This window comes from Callorhinchus milii, unplaced genomic scaffold, assembly GCF_018977255.1.
Source record: "Callorhinchus milii isolate IMCB2004 unplaced genomic scaffold, IMCB_Cmil_1.0 Scaffold1, whole genome shotgun sequence".
NCBI classification, from domain to species: domain Eukaryota; kingdom Metazoa; phylum Chordata; class Chondrichthyes; order Chimaeriformes; family Callorhinchidae; genus Callorhinchus; species Callorhinchus milii.
In genome coordinates this window covers 2,753,621-2,770,125 of record NW_024704742.1, presented here as the reverse complement: position 1 = coordinate 2,770,125, position 16,505 = coordinate 2,753,621, and the positions used below count along the sequence as shown (strand labels likewise).

Below are 16,505 nucleotides of genomic sequence, written 5' to 3'. Positions count from 1 at the left end.
AGTAATTGAGCATAAAATTGTAATCACCCGACACTGTTCTGACTGTTGGTTGATTAAGTAACTAATCAATACAGTCGTAGCACATACTAAATCTCAAATGGATGACTTCCTTTGGGAAACAGTGCACAGCACAGAGCAGCTTTTTACACCGTTACAGTGTAAGCCTTGATGTTCTGGAAAATCTTCCTGTTGAAGAAAATCCAAGCTTTTATATTTAAAAAAAGTGTGGTGCACAGAATAAGCACTTACCTTATAGGCTCCTGGACCAGGGGTGGACTGAACAATGTCTTTGAAGCGGGGTTGTATGGATGATATTAACCCCAACTTGGGTTTGATCTTGACCTCGGGATAGTATACATTAGGTCCTGGGGAGCAAAGTTTAGAAAGGGTTTAATCAACAGGCCACATCCACCTGGAGCATTTTCTCCCTCAGTAGTCAAAAAAGCTACCGTCAGCTCAGTTCTAAATAATAACAGTAATAATAATCACTGCACTTGATACGGCGCCTTATAAGTCAGAAGATGACTCGAAGCAAACCTTCGCAGATGTGAACATCTTTAATGTCTACCTGAACAGGGAGATGGGACTTTGGTTTAACGTCTCATCTGAACAACGCAGCAAATCCCTGGCAATGTATTGGAGTGTCAACTTAGACTTACAGTCCTAACGTGGGATTTGAACACACAACTTTCTGGCTCAGAGGCAATTGGGCCCAGACTAACAATGCCAAAATGGTTTGGGATAGCACCCAATCTCATATTTCACATGATCCCCAGGTCAGAAAGAAAGAAAGAAAGAAAGAAAGAAAGAAAGAAAGAAAGAAAGAAAGAAAGAAAGAAAGAAAGAAAGAAAGAAAGAAAGAAAGAAAGAAAGAAAGAAAGAAAGAAAGAAAGAAAGAACGAGCGAGCGAGCGAGCATAGACAAGGGAACATTGATCATTCAGCTTTTAAGGCTTACAGTGCCCTTGGATGATGGGTCCAGAGATTTCCCAAACAATTTATTCTGGTAAAGGTCAACATGTGCAATATTGATCTGTATCTTGGGATCTGGGCAGCTGAGTCAGTTGACTTGGCACCAGAAGATTTTCGGTTTGAATCCCACTGCCACGTCTGAAGAAATCATCTTGGGGGAGGAGAGGCAAGTGGGGTCTCCCCGGAGTTGAACAGTACAGTACCTTAGAAGACATCCTTGGCAAAACCAGACCAGTCTGCAGTAACCCAAGCAGGACTTGGAGGTGTGGACGTAAGTCCCATCCCATAAACCAAAGCTCTAGCTGGGCAAATACTACGCTGTGCATTCGCTGCATTCATTTAACAACAGCAGCTTGCATTTACAGCCCGTTCTCATGTCACTGCGGCCACAGAGAGACCACCACTGGGCTAGCCTATATGAGCTAAAAGTCCTGATGTAGGACTGGAACCCACAGCCTTCTGACTCGGGGTGGGGGGGGGGGAGGGAGATTGCTACCCACTGAGTCAGGCTGACATATTTCCTTAGTTCATGACTAAAAGGATTAGCTAGTTGAGCAGAATTATCAAATGTCCAAACAGGATGGAGGACATTTAGGTTCTAGAATCATTTCAGCAGTAACCACTTACAAGCACACGTGAAATTCAACACTAGTTAAGCAAATAAAGTGGAATAACAGCCTGTGAAGTCTAACCCACAAAACGTATCGCAGCCCATCTCTCTGTTCCTTAAGCATTTAAAAGCTCGGATTTAAAGTCTAATGAGTGTAATAGCTCCTTTCTTTACATCAACAGTAAAAATATTTTAATTTGTGCAGTTCTGATGCATGTCTGCCTGCTTCCCGTATATATCTGTGCATTTTGATCCTGGCTCATTGAAGTGGTTCCCTGAAATTGCCCCAAAATGTAAGTTTACAAAAGGAAATTACACTGCGAGGGTTTGACCACGCGTAAGCCATTAAGTACAATGTGCTCACAGTTTATCAGTGCTTTGCCATAGTTTTACTTCACTGTATACATTGTCAAAGTCTCCCAATTCTGAGCATCATGATGCACTGCAAAAGTAGGGACCTTGGGAGACGCCACATTTAATCCAGAGATTTTAAATGTCTGACGGGAAATACTACACTCTGGCAGCACATTAGTTGAAAGCGATGCTTTGTTGGTTGGAGGGTAGAAGGAGAGAAACAAAGTGGAGTCCTGTAGCATAATGGTTAGAGCACTCTCCTCGCAAGCGAGAGGATCTGGGCTCGATTCCTGGGCGGGGTGAAACCTTCGGCGAGTTTCCTTACTCCTAACACATCAGTAGCAGCAAGTAAGAAGCCGGTTGTTAGTTGATTGGCGGATCGCTTCCTGGGGGTAATAATCCCTTCCAAAAAAATTATAAAATAATAATTTGGTCACTCAATCCGCGGCTTTTTGTGGGAAGATGCTGGGCGTAATTGGCTGCCGAGTTTCTCCCACAAAAATACACGGGCAATTCAAGTTACAGTATATTCTGTGAAGCGCTTTGAGACATCTCAACAACAACAAATTGCACTTATATAGAACCCTCCAACCAGGGAAGCGTCTCAGAACGCTCAACGACAAGATAAGGCATTAAATCAAAAGCAAGGATTATTGTTATAATGATTATTATGCTCATTATTATTATCATTATTAATGTCCTTTGAGCCTCTTGTCTGGCCATTTGATATGAAAAGCCCATCTAGGTGAGGCCCACAATTATATACCCCTCTCAGCCGTACGCAAACTCAATCCTCGCAAAATGTCAAGTAATGTTGAGCAAATGGAGCATGTAACAGGGAGATAGGTGGCAGCAATTTAGTAAACAAGCCCAGATGTCCTCCCAACCTCACGCAAAGGTTCCAGTACACCAGGTAAGCCCTGGCGGGGGAAACAAAAAATCTCCTTTTAATGATACAGGAGCTGAAGGGAAGCTGCCACTGAAGTGGTTGCATGATGAGGAATAATTACAGCCCATGGAGGGACACTTGAAATATGAGACTGGCCATCGGAGCTCGTTCCCCGTATGAAATATTACCTGCCTGCGCCAAGTCTGTTTTAAGCTTCAGTGAGGAGAGAACCTGACACACCATTTATTTTACTCTGAGTGACCTCTGCTGGCAAAAAGAAGTCACGAGTCAAAACCGCATTTGCTGCAAAATGGGACCCGCAATGGGGTTGGGGACGGTGGTGGTGGTGGGTGGGTGGGGAGGGGGTGGGAGGCTGGGTGGGGGGGGAATGCATCTCAATTTTTTTTCACAGATACTATAATCTTGTTTATTAATGGTTACTGACAACAGCAGGGGCTGCTCTGACTTCCACTTAACCTTGGAATCACATTTCAGCTGCATGACGCATCCTGCGGTTCGGTTCCTTGTCTTGAAAGCTGACAGTTTAAAGGGCGGTATGTTCAGTCAGCGTAATAGCGTTCTAAGCTGATCCTGGGATCTAATTTGCACTATTCATAACCGGTTTGGGAAGTGCGAGTTCTGACCTGGATTTGCAACCCGTTAAAAGAGACGTCTCGGTGATGTTTGCACAAAGGTGATTTCAGAAAGTCAGCTAAATGTGAACTTCCCAGTGTTGCTCTACAACTCCTGCAGTCCTATCGTTACACCTTAGCTCGATTTCTCCACACAAGAATCTAATTCTTTTCCCCTTAAATTTCCTGTGAAAAGCTCTATATCAAATGCAAGGATTATTATTATTATTATGTGATACACTGCAGCTCAATTATAATGCACTTCACTAAAGCATACATTTGCTTATATAGTCGAGCTTGATCCAGTAAGCTTGGAATCCCCACACATGCCCACTCCCCGCAGGGTCTACTGATAATAATAGTTCACCCAATGGTTCAACAACTCACTGGGTAAAACCAGGAATGCCACACATTTAAGAAAACAATGAGTAATAATTATAATAATTCTTGCATTGGGAAGCCCTAAAGTCCTGCCAGTTGGGAAGCCCTGAAGTACTTCACGAGATTTTCCGTAAAGTGCAGTGAATGTAGTTTGAAGATGATATGTAAGGCTTTATTCTGAAACACTGTACCATTCCGGCAGGCCCTCCGACCCATTCAATCCCTCCCTCCCCTCTTTGAAGGCAAAATCAGCTTGAAACAACATTCTCTTAATCGCAGTTCCTGCTAAAAATCAGCTTGAACCAACATTAAAATCAGTTTGAAGCTCAAAATCGGGTTTAAGATAGATTATGAGTCCAAAGTCTCAATGTGAGGCCTGAACCCACAGCTTTTTAAACTCAAGAGGCGAGAACGCTACCAACTGAGCCAGGCTGGAACCGGCCAGAGTATTAGTCAGTCTGTATACACAAGTATCTAGTGAATAGGGTACTTTTCACTCGTACTCTACTGCATTCAATACTCTGCACGTGTGGATCCAGGGGCAGCTTTGGCTGTTCAAAGCTGTTTTGCTAAGTTTTGTTGTTCGTCAGATTGTTAAAGAAATGACAAAACACAGCAGGGTATATTCAAAAAGAAAAAAAGTTGACTTCTGATCAGTGTATACATGTAGTAATTAGGCAGTACTGAGTGATACCGAGCAAACACATTGCATAAGGATCTCACTTCCTCATATCAAAACAGCAGGACTGTTTTCCATCGGCTTCAATTAAATGTAAGATACTCAACAGCACTACAGGGGAGCTCTTTATTGAAGGATTAGTCTTAAGCTTTATAAACAACCCACCTAGGAAAACCGTGGATCACAAAAATGTATAGAGGGGTTAACACAACAGCTTTGTGTGGGACACAGAAATATATTTCTCAAGCTCCATTTGCCCTGACATCAGCATAAAAGAAACCTACGTCCTACCCAAGGCTTTCCATGCTCCGTATCACCTTATCGCATGTTTGTTCAGGGAAACGGACGGAATGCGCATGTTCTCCGTGGAGTCATATAAATATGATAAATTAAAAAAAAAGTGAATGCTTTTACTTCAGGGAGTGGTGATCCTCCGATAATAAGTACTCTCCGTGAATAGTACTTCCATTAATAGTAGTCACTCCCCTTTAATATTGGCTCAAGAGGCTGCCATTGGTCTGGATGAATGGTCTTTGCCTATCCCTTGTGACTCCTTGTCTGCCTAGTGATACTAATGTAAATTACACTCTACAAACCAGCCCTGCCGGGATAGATTTAGTCAGCTATTTATGTTCATAACTGTCTGAACATATTGATACTCTCAGTTTTGCCCACACAATAGAACAAATGTAGAACTGGTTACCAGCAAAACAGAATTGGCAGCCAATTGCCAAAACATGACAAGTGGAACACACTATAATAATGATGTCCTGATGAAAAAAAAAACAACTAAGAAGATAGATGACATATGTCAGAAATGTTAAGACCAAAATTTAATTCATTCTCTCTTCTCTCTGGCTGAAACAAGTGTCAAAACTGCGATTGTTTTCCAAATCAAAAATGTTGTTTCGTATTAGTTCATCGGGAACACGGAGGATAGATTTGTTCAAGGAAAACCAAATGAAGATACTAACGTCAACAACAATTTAGAATTATTCAGCACATTTCACGTCTTATGGAAGGACATCCTAATGTGCTTCATGCCAAGAGGGAATCTTAATAAAAGCTTTTACATCTTGTTTCATCAATCAAAAGCAGATGTTCTCCTACTGATTGGGCTTTCGGGTCTTATTTCATCGTATACCAGAACAAACCATTGCTTATTGGATCATAGTTGTGGGACTACGCAGTGGCAGGGCTTGTGTGAAATCTTTTACTCAGTGACTGGTGTCTAACTTGTTAGATTTGCCAAATGGGCATATTTACAGGGAAAACTCTTTGCTTTAGTTTGGGAAATCAACCACAAAACACACAGTCAATTCACTCTACCGTATATCCTGTGAAGCGCTTTGAGACGTCTCGAAGCTGCGATAAGGCGCTATATCAAATTGCAAGGATTATTATTATTATCAAGGTCGTTGGACAAATTGGGGGAGCGGCAGGAAAGAAGTATTTCCTTTACTCAGAGGGATTTTATTGGGGGGTGGGATGGGGGTCAGCGGGGTGTCTGACACATGCAGAAACCCGTCACCGTGCCTTAGAGTATCCAAACCAAACTGAGAATTCCATGCGTCCCACCTACGCATGAAATCCCAGAGATGGATTGTTGGACTGGATACACACTCTCTCTCTGGAGGGTCGCACCCTCGTAAGTAGAAAGCTTCCTACATCAAGGGCTCTGAGACTCTACCCTGTGTGGAGGGTGCTATATAAGTGCAAGTTGTTGTTGTGCTTACCTAATTCCGGAAAGTATTAGGCGCAAGTTGGCGAGAGCTAAGGCATGAGAACCCCAAAATTGGATTGAGTGCTGGAGTCTAACCAGCTAAAACATCATAGCTTGCCATTGATATTGTTGTCTGGCAAGATTTCCCGCTGCTTGGGTAGCTAGGACCTCCCTCCTCATTAGGGCTTTGGCTTGCAGGTTTAACAGGAGCTGCGTGGGATGATTTCCTGTCCCCAGTGACTGGTCTGCATTCCCACGTTCTGCCAATGACCCAGGCTGACTGTGCTTTTATACTTGCTGACCTGACTGGCTCAGGAACCGGACTACCGAAAACACCATAGAGGGCTGGCTCGATTCCAATATTCCTTTGCCAAGGATGTCACCTTGCTGCCAGTCCAACTTACCCTCCCCGCCAAGGAGGATAGTCACCAGTTGGTTCGACATCCAACAATCCCGGGTTTGAGCCCTCACGAGTGGATGGTCCCTGCGAGCTTCCCAGTGGGCAACACATCTCAGCATGAAATGTGTGAGAGCATTGCCACCATCTTCCTGTCCGCATCTTGAGCATATGGTTCCTTCCCACTGAGCTATGGTTTCACCAATTGGAGATGCAGGGTTTAAGCAACAGATGCTTGCCTCTCTGCAGGCCAATTATGATGTATTCCAGGCATTGGATGTACGAACCGTATGTTCACGAACTCGGACTCCAGATAACACCTTCCAGCAGTTTCGCCCCAAGCCTTAGAGTTTCCTCATCAGCTAATTGGCGGACATCTGCCTTCAGAGTGATGGGAGGACCTTCACAGGCAGCTTGTGACGTGCAGTCAACTTGATGTCCCCAATGCAACATATCAGCAAAGGAGGGAGACCATTTGTCTTTTTATTCTTATGCTGTTCTGATTCCCTCACTGAAGCTATCAATCCTAATTCTACTACTGTGCTCCTTCCCATATCTTTGTCGTACCTTAAAAGTGTTTATGAGCATAGCATTAACTGCTTTATGCGGGAGACTATTCTACACATAGGGGGTTAAATTGTTTCTGATCGCTCATGTGGCTTCACACTCGATAATTTTAAATGCATTTCCTCTCGTCCTGCTCTCATGGTCCAAGTCTGACTGCGTGGAGGGAGCCGTTAGCAGGTCGGAGAGGTAGGAGGGGACTTGAAGTCTAATACTATCCTTCAAGAAAGATCAAGAGTCTAATTAAAGGCAATCAAGTCCAGTTAGCTCCAGATAATTAGTGCCCATGTTATTGGCAAAAAAAAGATAAAAACAGAACAATTCAGAATCATCTAATAGAACGGAACAATAGCCGAGAGCCAGGAAAAAATAATTGTCATTACTGTAGGAACATGAATGAGTTAGTGACTGAAGAAAAAGCTGAACGTATCTTTGATAATAAGAAAGTGCCCAACAACAGAGGAAACGTTACAGCAAGTGTGAAGTTTCGCCAAATCGATGATGATACGGCAAATTGAATAAACAATTGGGATGGCCAGCGAAAGCAAGCAGTAGCCGCGAATGAGAATAGATCAAACGAGCGGTGAGCTGCATATTCCCGAAACATCTCTAATAATTTTAATCATGTCAATGAAAATATCCTGAAGCAGAATATCTAAGCTTGTTAATACAGTGCTACATTGGGTGGGATACAAGGGGGGATTTTGAAAACAATTTTGTGCGTAGACAGAGGGTTGACGGACAAGCTCGCACGCGGAGACACTGAGGCTAAACACTGGAATTCTCTCCCTATTTTAATTCAGTGGGGGGGGAAATCACTCAGATAGAATCAAAATTGGAATCACATGGTGAAAACAACACTGTATGAGAGGTATAATTATTCCGATGACTGTGCAGGAAGAAGTCCTTTGCTTTTATGAACGAAAGGCATTGTGAAAATAATGCAAAAAGTAATCAGGGCAAACCTAAGGTGTGCAATCGTGGCAAAGAGACATTGCATCAGAGCATTCGGTCTGGGACGGTGGGGGAGAGGAATATGATTTAAAAACGGAACAACAACAACAACAATTTGACTGCCGAACAAGTCTTTCCTCCGTACTAATATCCTCCATTATATTGTGAATTGAGAGCCTACTCCTTTACATTTGTTACCATAAAAAGCTCCAGTGGCATAACTGGCCTGTCTTGCACACGGCACAACCGCCTGTTTGTTCCAATCACTTTTCTAAGAAATTGATTCCACTTTCTACCATATCACAAGATCACAAGATTGTCCGGATTGAAGAAGACCCTTTGACCCACCCGATCTCATCCCACCAGAACGCCCACCCTACCATTCCCCCCTCACCACAGCATCAAGCTGCTTTTTTAAATGAATCCGGTGTCCTGGCTTTAACCACTTTTCCTGGCAACCTGTTCCAGTCATTGCTTACCCTCTGTGTTAAGAAAAAATCCTGGCCCTCCTGTTCCTGCTACACTGAATGACCTGAACTGGTAAGACTCAGTGTAAAAAGTTACCTCTTTTAACGGGTCAGAAGGTAAAGAGGGGAAGGGATAGAGAATCTGATGAAGTAGCTGGAATCCTACAAAGACGAGCCTGTCAGGCATGAGCCCAGACTGATCACTGAACAGGACAAGAAGGAACAGGCAATTTTAGGACAGACATCGTCAAATATTTCTTTACACGGAGCGTGATGAGCACCTGGAACAGGTTGCTAGCAACGGTCATCGAGGCCAGGTGACTCAGTAACTTAGGGCATATCTTGATGCTAGGACGGGAAGAAGGTAGAGTTGGTAATCTGGAAAGATGAGATCAAAGGGCACTTCTTTGTCTAAACCTCCTGTGTGATCTTGTGACTCCTGGCCTACTTCCATTTTACTTTGCTGAGTTTAGATTATCAAAAAATATCACTGCTTTTAAAAATCTGGAGGCAGCTCTCCTTTGTGCTTTGCGGTAAGGTCTGCGGGATCTTACATTTGCAAACACACGGTTTGAACAGGAGACCGAATTACCTTTTCATCTATTTCACCCTCTGGTATCTGCTGCTCACGCTGTGATTTCACATGTGTTACAGGCCAGCTATCCCTGCACATTTCCCTGTTGCATATCTTACCTTAGACTGTGATACTTGGCTCGCAATCAAATGAAGAGAAGCAAATGCAATATTAAAAATCAGAAAAAAAATCTTGTTCTGGTATAATTGAATAATTAGGCTCTTTAATTACATACGCCAGACATCTAATGCTTCTGTGACATTTATATCATCATATAAATGGCCACATTCTTAGCGGCACAAAATAACTGAATAGCGCCAAAAGAAAAACTGTTTTTTCTAAACAACAAATTTAAAAGTGACACATGATTATCAGGCAGAGCAATATAACACCATTAAAAATGCTGGTGGAAGTAGCGAAACAATTTATTGATGTGCATGTAAAGTCAGGCTACAGCAAGTTCTCCTGTCATACGAAAATCCATTTATATGCAAATAAGCTACCCATTATCACTGTGCAAGAGGGCTTGGACACAAAGAAAGAAATTATTTGTGGATTGCATTAATGAAATCCATTTAGAAATGTAACATTTTACTGGAGCTCTGACTCTCGTAACATTTGCTTAAACCCTAAAGGGGAATCTGCGGCTCGCAAAGAGGGAGAGAGAGAAAGAGAGAGAGAGAGAGAAAGATCAGATACTGTACTATCTTATTTCCCCTGGTGACCGTTGCTGAGTTTTTTTTTTTCCGCGTGTGTGACATCTGAGAAATCGTCTGATTTTTTTTCCAATCACTCCTTTGATACTGTTTATAGTGCAATGGGTTTGTAATTTCACAAACCAACAGGATTCGGTAAACAAAGTTCCCCAGGAGGTTGCCTTTTACAGTGTTTGTGGGGTTTTTTTTTTGGTCACTGAGGTGTCTGACACTTACGGAAAATCATTAGCGTTCTTAAAGGTATCCAAACCAGAGCGTTCCAAATACGTATGCCACTTTTACATGGAAATTTCCCTATGTCTGGAATGGAATGCACTCTCTCCCTAAAGGGTTGTGTCTTGCTTTCCTAATTCCAAGAAAGAATCCAACTTGATGAGGTGCTTTAAAATGCAAGCTGTTTCTTACCTTTAAACTACTGACCTTGTAATCACAGCCACAAAGTGAATAAACAATTTTATTTGGGAGACTGGAGAGGGGCAGTGGCGATTTAACCGAATGGTACCAGCGATGAGGGGCTTTAGTTACGTGAAGAGACTAGAGAAGCTGAAATTGTTCTCTTTGGAGTAGATAAGGTTAAGGGGCGATTTAATAGAGGTGTATCAAAATTATGAAGGGTTTTGACAGAGTAGATAATAATAATAATTCTTGCATTTGATATAGCGATTTTCACGTCTTCTCGACGTCTCAAAGCGCTTCACAGAATAGACTGTAAAGTGAATTGACCGTATATTTGTGGGCGAAACGCGGCAGCCAAATGCGCACAGCAGCGTCCCACAGACAGTCGTGGATTGAAAATGACCAATTTATTATTGTTTTGTTTTGGAGGGATTATAATCAGGTGTGTGGAGCAAGGAAACTTGTCCAAGGTTTTGCCCTCTGCCTGGAATTGAACCCAGGGGTCTCGCTTACAAGGTGCGTGCTCTAACCACTGAGCGACAGGACTCCGCAATTGGGGAGAAACTGTTTCCACCGGCAGGTGGGTCAGTAACCAGGGTACACAGATTTAAGATAATTGGCGAAAGAAACAGAGGGGAGATGAGAATTTTTTTTGACACACACGCAGAGGGTTGTTGCGGTCTGGAATGCACTGCCTGAAAGGGTGGTGGAAACAGATCCAATAACCAGTTTCAAGAGGGAGTTAGATAGGTACTGGAAAAGGAGTATGGGGACAGAGCGGAAGAGTGGGACTGATTGAGTTGCTCTTCCAAAGAGCTGGCACAGGCACGACGGGCTGAATGGCCTCCTTCTGTGCTGTAATATTCTATGATTGTTGACCAAGACACCAGGTCCTGTTTGCTTGTCTACCTTCTTTTGCATCTGATGTCAAAGTATCCCACTGTTGCAGCGTTACAACAAACAAGGGGCCCGTTAAACTTGTTGAGGGCCTGGGAGTAAAAATATTCAATGAGCTTGTACCTCTGGATTCATCGGGGATTTCCAAAGCTTCAGCACAGACTTGTGGATCATTTAATTAGTGCAAGTTAATGAGTCATCTGTAGCCCAGCTCAAACATTATCACTCTGTGTCAGGGGCAAGTGATCGTATTGAGCACTTTTGTTTTCTGACTCAGATAGTGGTGCGAACATAATTTGTACCTCACCATTTGTGCTGCGTCCCTTGCTATTCTTAACACAGTGTCACGTACATGAATGGCTTGAATTTGTAGTTATGGTTTTCAGGTACATTAGAATACATTAGAATATGCAGCACAGAAACAGGCCATTCGGCCGCACTGGTCTACGCTGGTGTTTATGCTCCACATGAGCCTCCTCCTGGCCTTCCTCAACTAAGACTTCAAGCATAACCTTCTACTATTCCTTTCTCCCTCATGTACCTATCTAGCTTTCCCTTAAATAACATCTGTGCTATTATCAAACCGGTAGTATCAAACCGAGGGATGGAAGGTTGGGCGATCGGGCTAACAGAGTGAGAGATGCGGAGACTTGGACGAGGTAACCAACATCTTGCAAAGATAAAAAGCATGAACCTAGGCCGCTCGCTGAACAAGGCAAAATATAATAATAATAATAATCCTTGCATTTGATATAGCGCTTTTCATGTCTTCTCGACGTCTCAAAGCGCTTCACAGAATATACTGTAAAGTGAATTGACTGTATATTTGTGGGCGAACGCGGCAGCCAATTGCGCACAGCAATGTCCCACAAACAGTCGTAGTTTGAAAATGACCAATTTATTATTGTTTTTGGTTTTGGAGGGATTAGTATTAGGAGTGTGGAGTAAGGAAACTTGCCCAAGGTTTCGCCCTCTGCCTGGAATTGAACCCAGGTGTCTCGCTTGCAAAGCGAGTGCTCTAACCACAGAGCTACAGGACTCCAAAAGGGCAGAGATTCAGGATGCTTTGAAAGGAAAATTTTAGGCCAGACAACACCAAGGAACATTTCTTTATACGTATTGAGTGCAACAGCCTGAACGGGTTACCAGGAAGGGTGACGCAGGCCAGGATCCTGGACTCGTTTTTTTTTCCAAAACAAACACGGCGAAGCTGCTGAAACAGACTGTCCGGTACTCACTCGCTCGATCTCGTTAATGCCTTGTTAGGACTGTCAGAAAAACAGTGCGATCAAAAGGCAAAACCTCAGCAGCAAGATGAGACATGGATGAACAATCATAACCCAATGGGAAAAGAAAACCGAGATGTGGCGGTCGGGCCAATACCAAGAGAGATAGTGAAGTGACCCGAGTTGAGAGAATCGTGGAAAGCAAGACAAACTGCCCAAACGTCAACAGGAGCTGAGTGGGGTTGCGGAGACAACATCAAGTTCAAGTTCACGGAAGCTCAGATTGTCAAAGTAGTACTCCAGTCAGCAATTTATTATCGAAAGAAATTTACCACCCGACTACCACAAATATTTTATCTGTAATGCTGCCCATAATAAGCCACACACCCCTTCTTGGCAAATAGGAGGGACAGTTTCCCCGAGTATCTGCCAATAAGTAAATTGAATTACTACCCCATGTCTAATTAGATAAGAAAGCAAGGTCCTGGCTATAGGATATTTGATTAATTTAGGTAATTCCAAATGCAGGCAATTCGCTGAAATGATATTGCTGGCAGCCGTTTCTATCCATCTCGTCCTGAATCTAAGCCCGTACCCTTCAGCGCACCTTTGATTTAGGAATCTGTCCAAATCAAGGGCAAATGATACTGTGACTAAGTGGAGGACTAAGAAAGTGACTACACGCTGTTGAAGGATAAACAGACCAACTGTATGGGGGAAGGTGAGATTACTGGTTAACAGAGAGGGAGAGAGAGAGAGAGAGAGAGAGAGACAGGTAACTTTGTAAGATGTATTTTAAAAGGTGGGTTTTGAATTGGTAAGGACGGAAATAGTGCACCTGGACGTTCAATTGAAAAAAAAATCGTCAAACAACATCATCGCAAAACGCGTTTAGTTAAGAATTTGGCCTCATTCTGAATAGCCGCAGTTTAAGCTTCACAAACTGATTTCTGGGAGACAAATGGCAAGTGAGCTCACTGTATACGTGGCATTTCTATTGCTCTGTGCTGGGCAGCTGCTGCATTTATCATTTTGTTTCCTGAGCGCAGGGTTCCCCCAGAGGATTGATTTCAAGATCCTCATCCTCACCTACAAGGCCATTCACGGTCTCGCTCCCTCCTACCTCTCCGACGTACTATCCCCCTACTTACCTGCCCGTACCCTCCATTCCTCCGGCTCCGGTCTGCTCCACATCCCCCGCCCCATCGGTGGCCGGGCCTTCAGCCCCGAGGCTCTGGAACTCCATCCCCAGTGCCTTCACCGCTTCCTCCCTTTCCTCCTTCACGGCCGGTCTCAAGACTTTCTCTTTGACCGAGCCTTCAGCTCCCTTCTCGACTCTCTACCCCCTCCTCGCTCCCTCCCTTCCCTCCCCTCACCCTGACCATTTCCCCCCAATGCTCGGGTCCCGACCCAACTGTACAGCGCCTTGGGATGTCCTCCCGATGTGAAAGGCGCTCTATAAATGGAATCTTGTTGTTGTTTCCGCCTGATTTGCGGACTTGTCCCTATATCTAGTAAACTGGGGGAAAATCTCAGATCGTCGGCTGTGTCCGCCACGCCTACGAATGAGTTGCTGCAGCGGACACGCAATAAATTCTAATGTTCTCACCTAACACTCATCAGAGGGAGCGTTTAATGCTGGTGAAATCAGTGCAGCTTTTCACACCCGCAGAGAAGCAAATGATTCTGAAGTCAGTCCCTAATCAGTGTTTAGTGAAAACTGTTGTGGCTCACTCACTAATGCCCTGCAGGGGTCTTTTTTTTCATTTCAACATAGTATGATAGTATTAGTTTTTTTTTGGGAAACTGCTGATTTCTGTCCTTGGGTTGAAATTGACAATTTATCGTTCAAGGTCAACAAGTTAAACCGCTGTTGTGTGGAATGGTTTCTTTATGCGATAATGCACATGATATAATGGTCATAAAAATAAATGGACTTGATGGTGATATAAAAAAGCTGGATGAGCACCAGTTTGTGTTGATTTGGGATTCTTTCTTTACGTCCTAACTCGCGAGTGAAGTCAACCTGACATTGAGGTTACTCAGTCTATTTGCTGGAACTTATCAGTCGGTTTTCACTGTACAGTACTTTCGAAGTCTCTTCGAAGCAGCCCTGATCCGTTGGTCTCCCTGACTCAATGAACCTCGCTGAGGACAACGGTTTAACTGAATGAAAAAGGATGAATAGGTGTGATGGACTGGGGCGCACAAAGCGAGCGAATCTGTTACAACAACTCCCCAGACGGGGCATTGAGTTATTGATTCATCGCCAAGTCACTTTTTGTTTGCATTGCTCATCCGTTGTTTTCAGACTAGGATTGGTGGGTGCTAGCCGGTGTTACACCCCATCACAGGGCTTCTTTGGACCCTCAAACAGTCAAAGGCTCTCTCTCTCTGCCCATAGACCTGAAGAATTTGGATTCTTGTTCTTATACCTGTTGATGTTGCATCCTCCACCTATAGGTGCGTTCAACATTTTAGGACCTTGTCTCTTTGGCTTCAGGATTGGTCTGAATTTTTACACTTTTACAGGGGGACTGATTGCAGAATTTCTTATTCATTTTCAAAGTTCCTTTTTCAAATAAAAAAAAACGACCGTGTCTGCCAGCTTAACAGGTTTTGTCCTGATTTCTTGGTTCTTAGCATAGTTCCTCCCGGCTGTAAGCCTTCTCTTACATTGTGCTGAGCAATGGAAAATGGAATTACAACCTACTGGCACCATTGCTAATGATCTGATGGGCGGGTGAAGGAGCCGGGGAGTAAAAAAGGACTAAAGGAGGGAGGGAGGAGTAATTCGCCTTTGGACGTCCTCCCGACGTGAAAGGCACTATACAAATGTAATTTGTTGTTATACGTGAAATTACTCAAATTCATTTTAATGTATCATCAGTTATTTAAGGATGAGTGCAAGAAAGGAAAAATATCTTACATAGCACCAACTGATCAGTACTGTTTCCCCTTTGTAGATGAACCACCTTTGTTCCAATCACTTACAATCCTTGTGATCATAATTTAAGATTAATAACCATGATTCAGGCAATTAACCAGTTCTACATCTGCCCTCTCCTTTCCCTCCTGACCTCTATCCTGTCAACCTTGGCAACGCCGCTGAGGTGTTTTATTGTCAGTCTCACCTAACAGTAAATTGTGTTCTCGATCAGTAAATCATGTGTAATAGGAAGGGACTGAAGCAATGAGGCGCTACAGTTTGTGCTTACAGCTGTTTGTGCCCGTGGAAAATGGTTTAAAAAGATATTTCTATTATTCTCCCAATCAAAAAATGGAAATGAGTTTGTCAATTGTGCGATTTCGTTACAAAAACGCTTTAACCACATTGAACGCCACATTGCCCGCCTCAGACCGAATCTTACCCCCAAATTCAGCCAAAGCCCTCATGCATGTGTTTGTCACCTCCAACCTGGATTACTGAAATCCCCCCCCACCAGCTCCACTGCAAACTGACCCAGACCAAACGCTGTGCCCACATCTCACCAGTTCTGACCCAGGCTCCACTGGCTCCCCATCACCGAACCGATCGACTTCAAGATCCTCACTCTCGTGTTCAAATCCCTTCAATCCCCGGCACCTCCCGACCTCTCCGACCTCCTCACTCCCCAATCCACCACCTGGCGCCTCTACTCAACTGGCACCAGCCTCCTGCTTGTCCCTCGCACCCTCCACCCCACCATCGGAGATCACGCTTTCAGCCACTACGCCCCGAAAACTCTGGAACATTCTCCCTCAATCCCTCCACCTTGCCCCCTCTCTCCCCTTTCTCAAGTCCTGACTGAAAACCTTCCTTTCAACCGTGCTTGCAGTCACCTCCCCCCCACTTTCCGATTTGGAGTGGAGTCAGGCTCCACCACTGTTAAGCGCTTTGAGACGTTACGATTGTGTGGAGGACGCTATATAAGTGCAAATTGTAACCAGATCGGACTCTAGTATCCCCTGCGCTGTGGAGATCGCCCCAGTTATCCTGGATTGGAGACAAAAGAGAAAGAACTGCCTGTGTCCAGGGCAATGCTAACGGAAAACAGTACACATCCAGTCGAGTCACTAATGGTAATTGTCACTT

The 16,505-nt window shown here is 43.9% G+C and overlaps 1 protein-coding gene across 1 annotated transcript in view; it reads right to left on the bottom strand.

Annotated features, from left to right (window-relative positions):
• stpg2 (sperm-tail PG-rich repeat containing 2) overlaps positions 1 to 16,505 on the bottom strand; it is a 290,142-nt gene that overhangs the window by 178,471 nt on the left and 95,166 nt on the right. Inside the window, exon 12 of the mRNA XM_007902544.2 lies at positions 250 to 365. Within this exon, the coding sequence (XP_007900735.1) occupies positions 250 to 365 (116 nt within the window). The remainder of the gene's footprint in view (positions 1 to 249; positions 366 to 16,505) is intronic.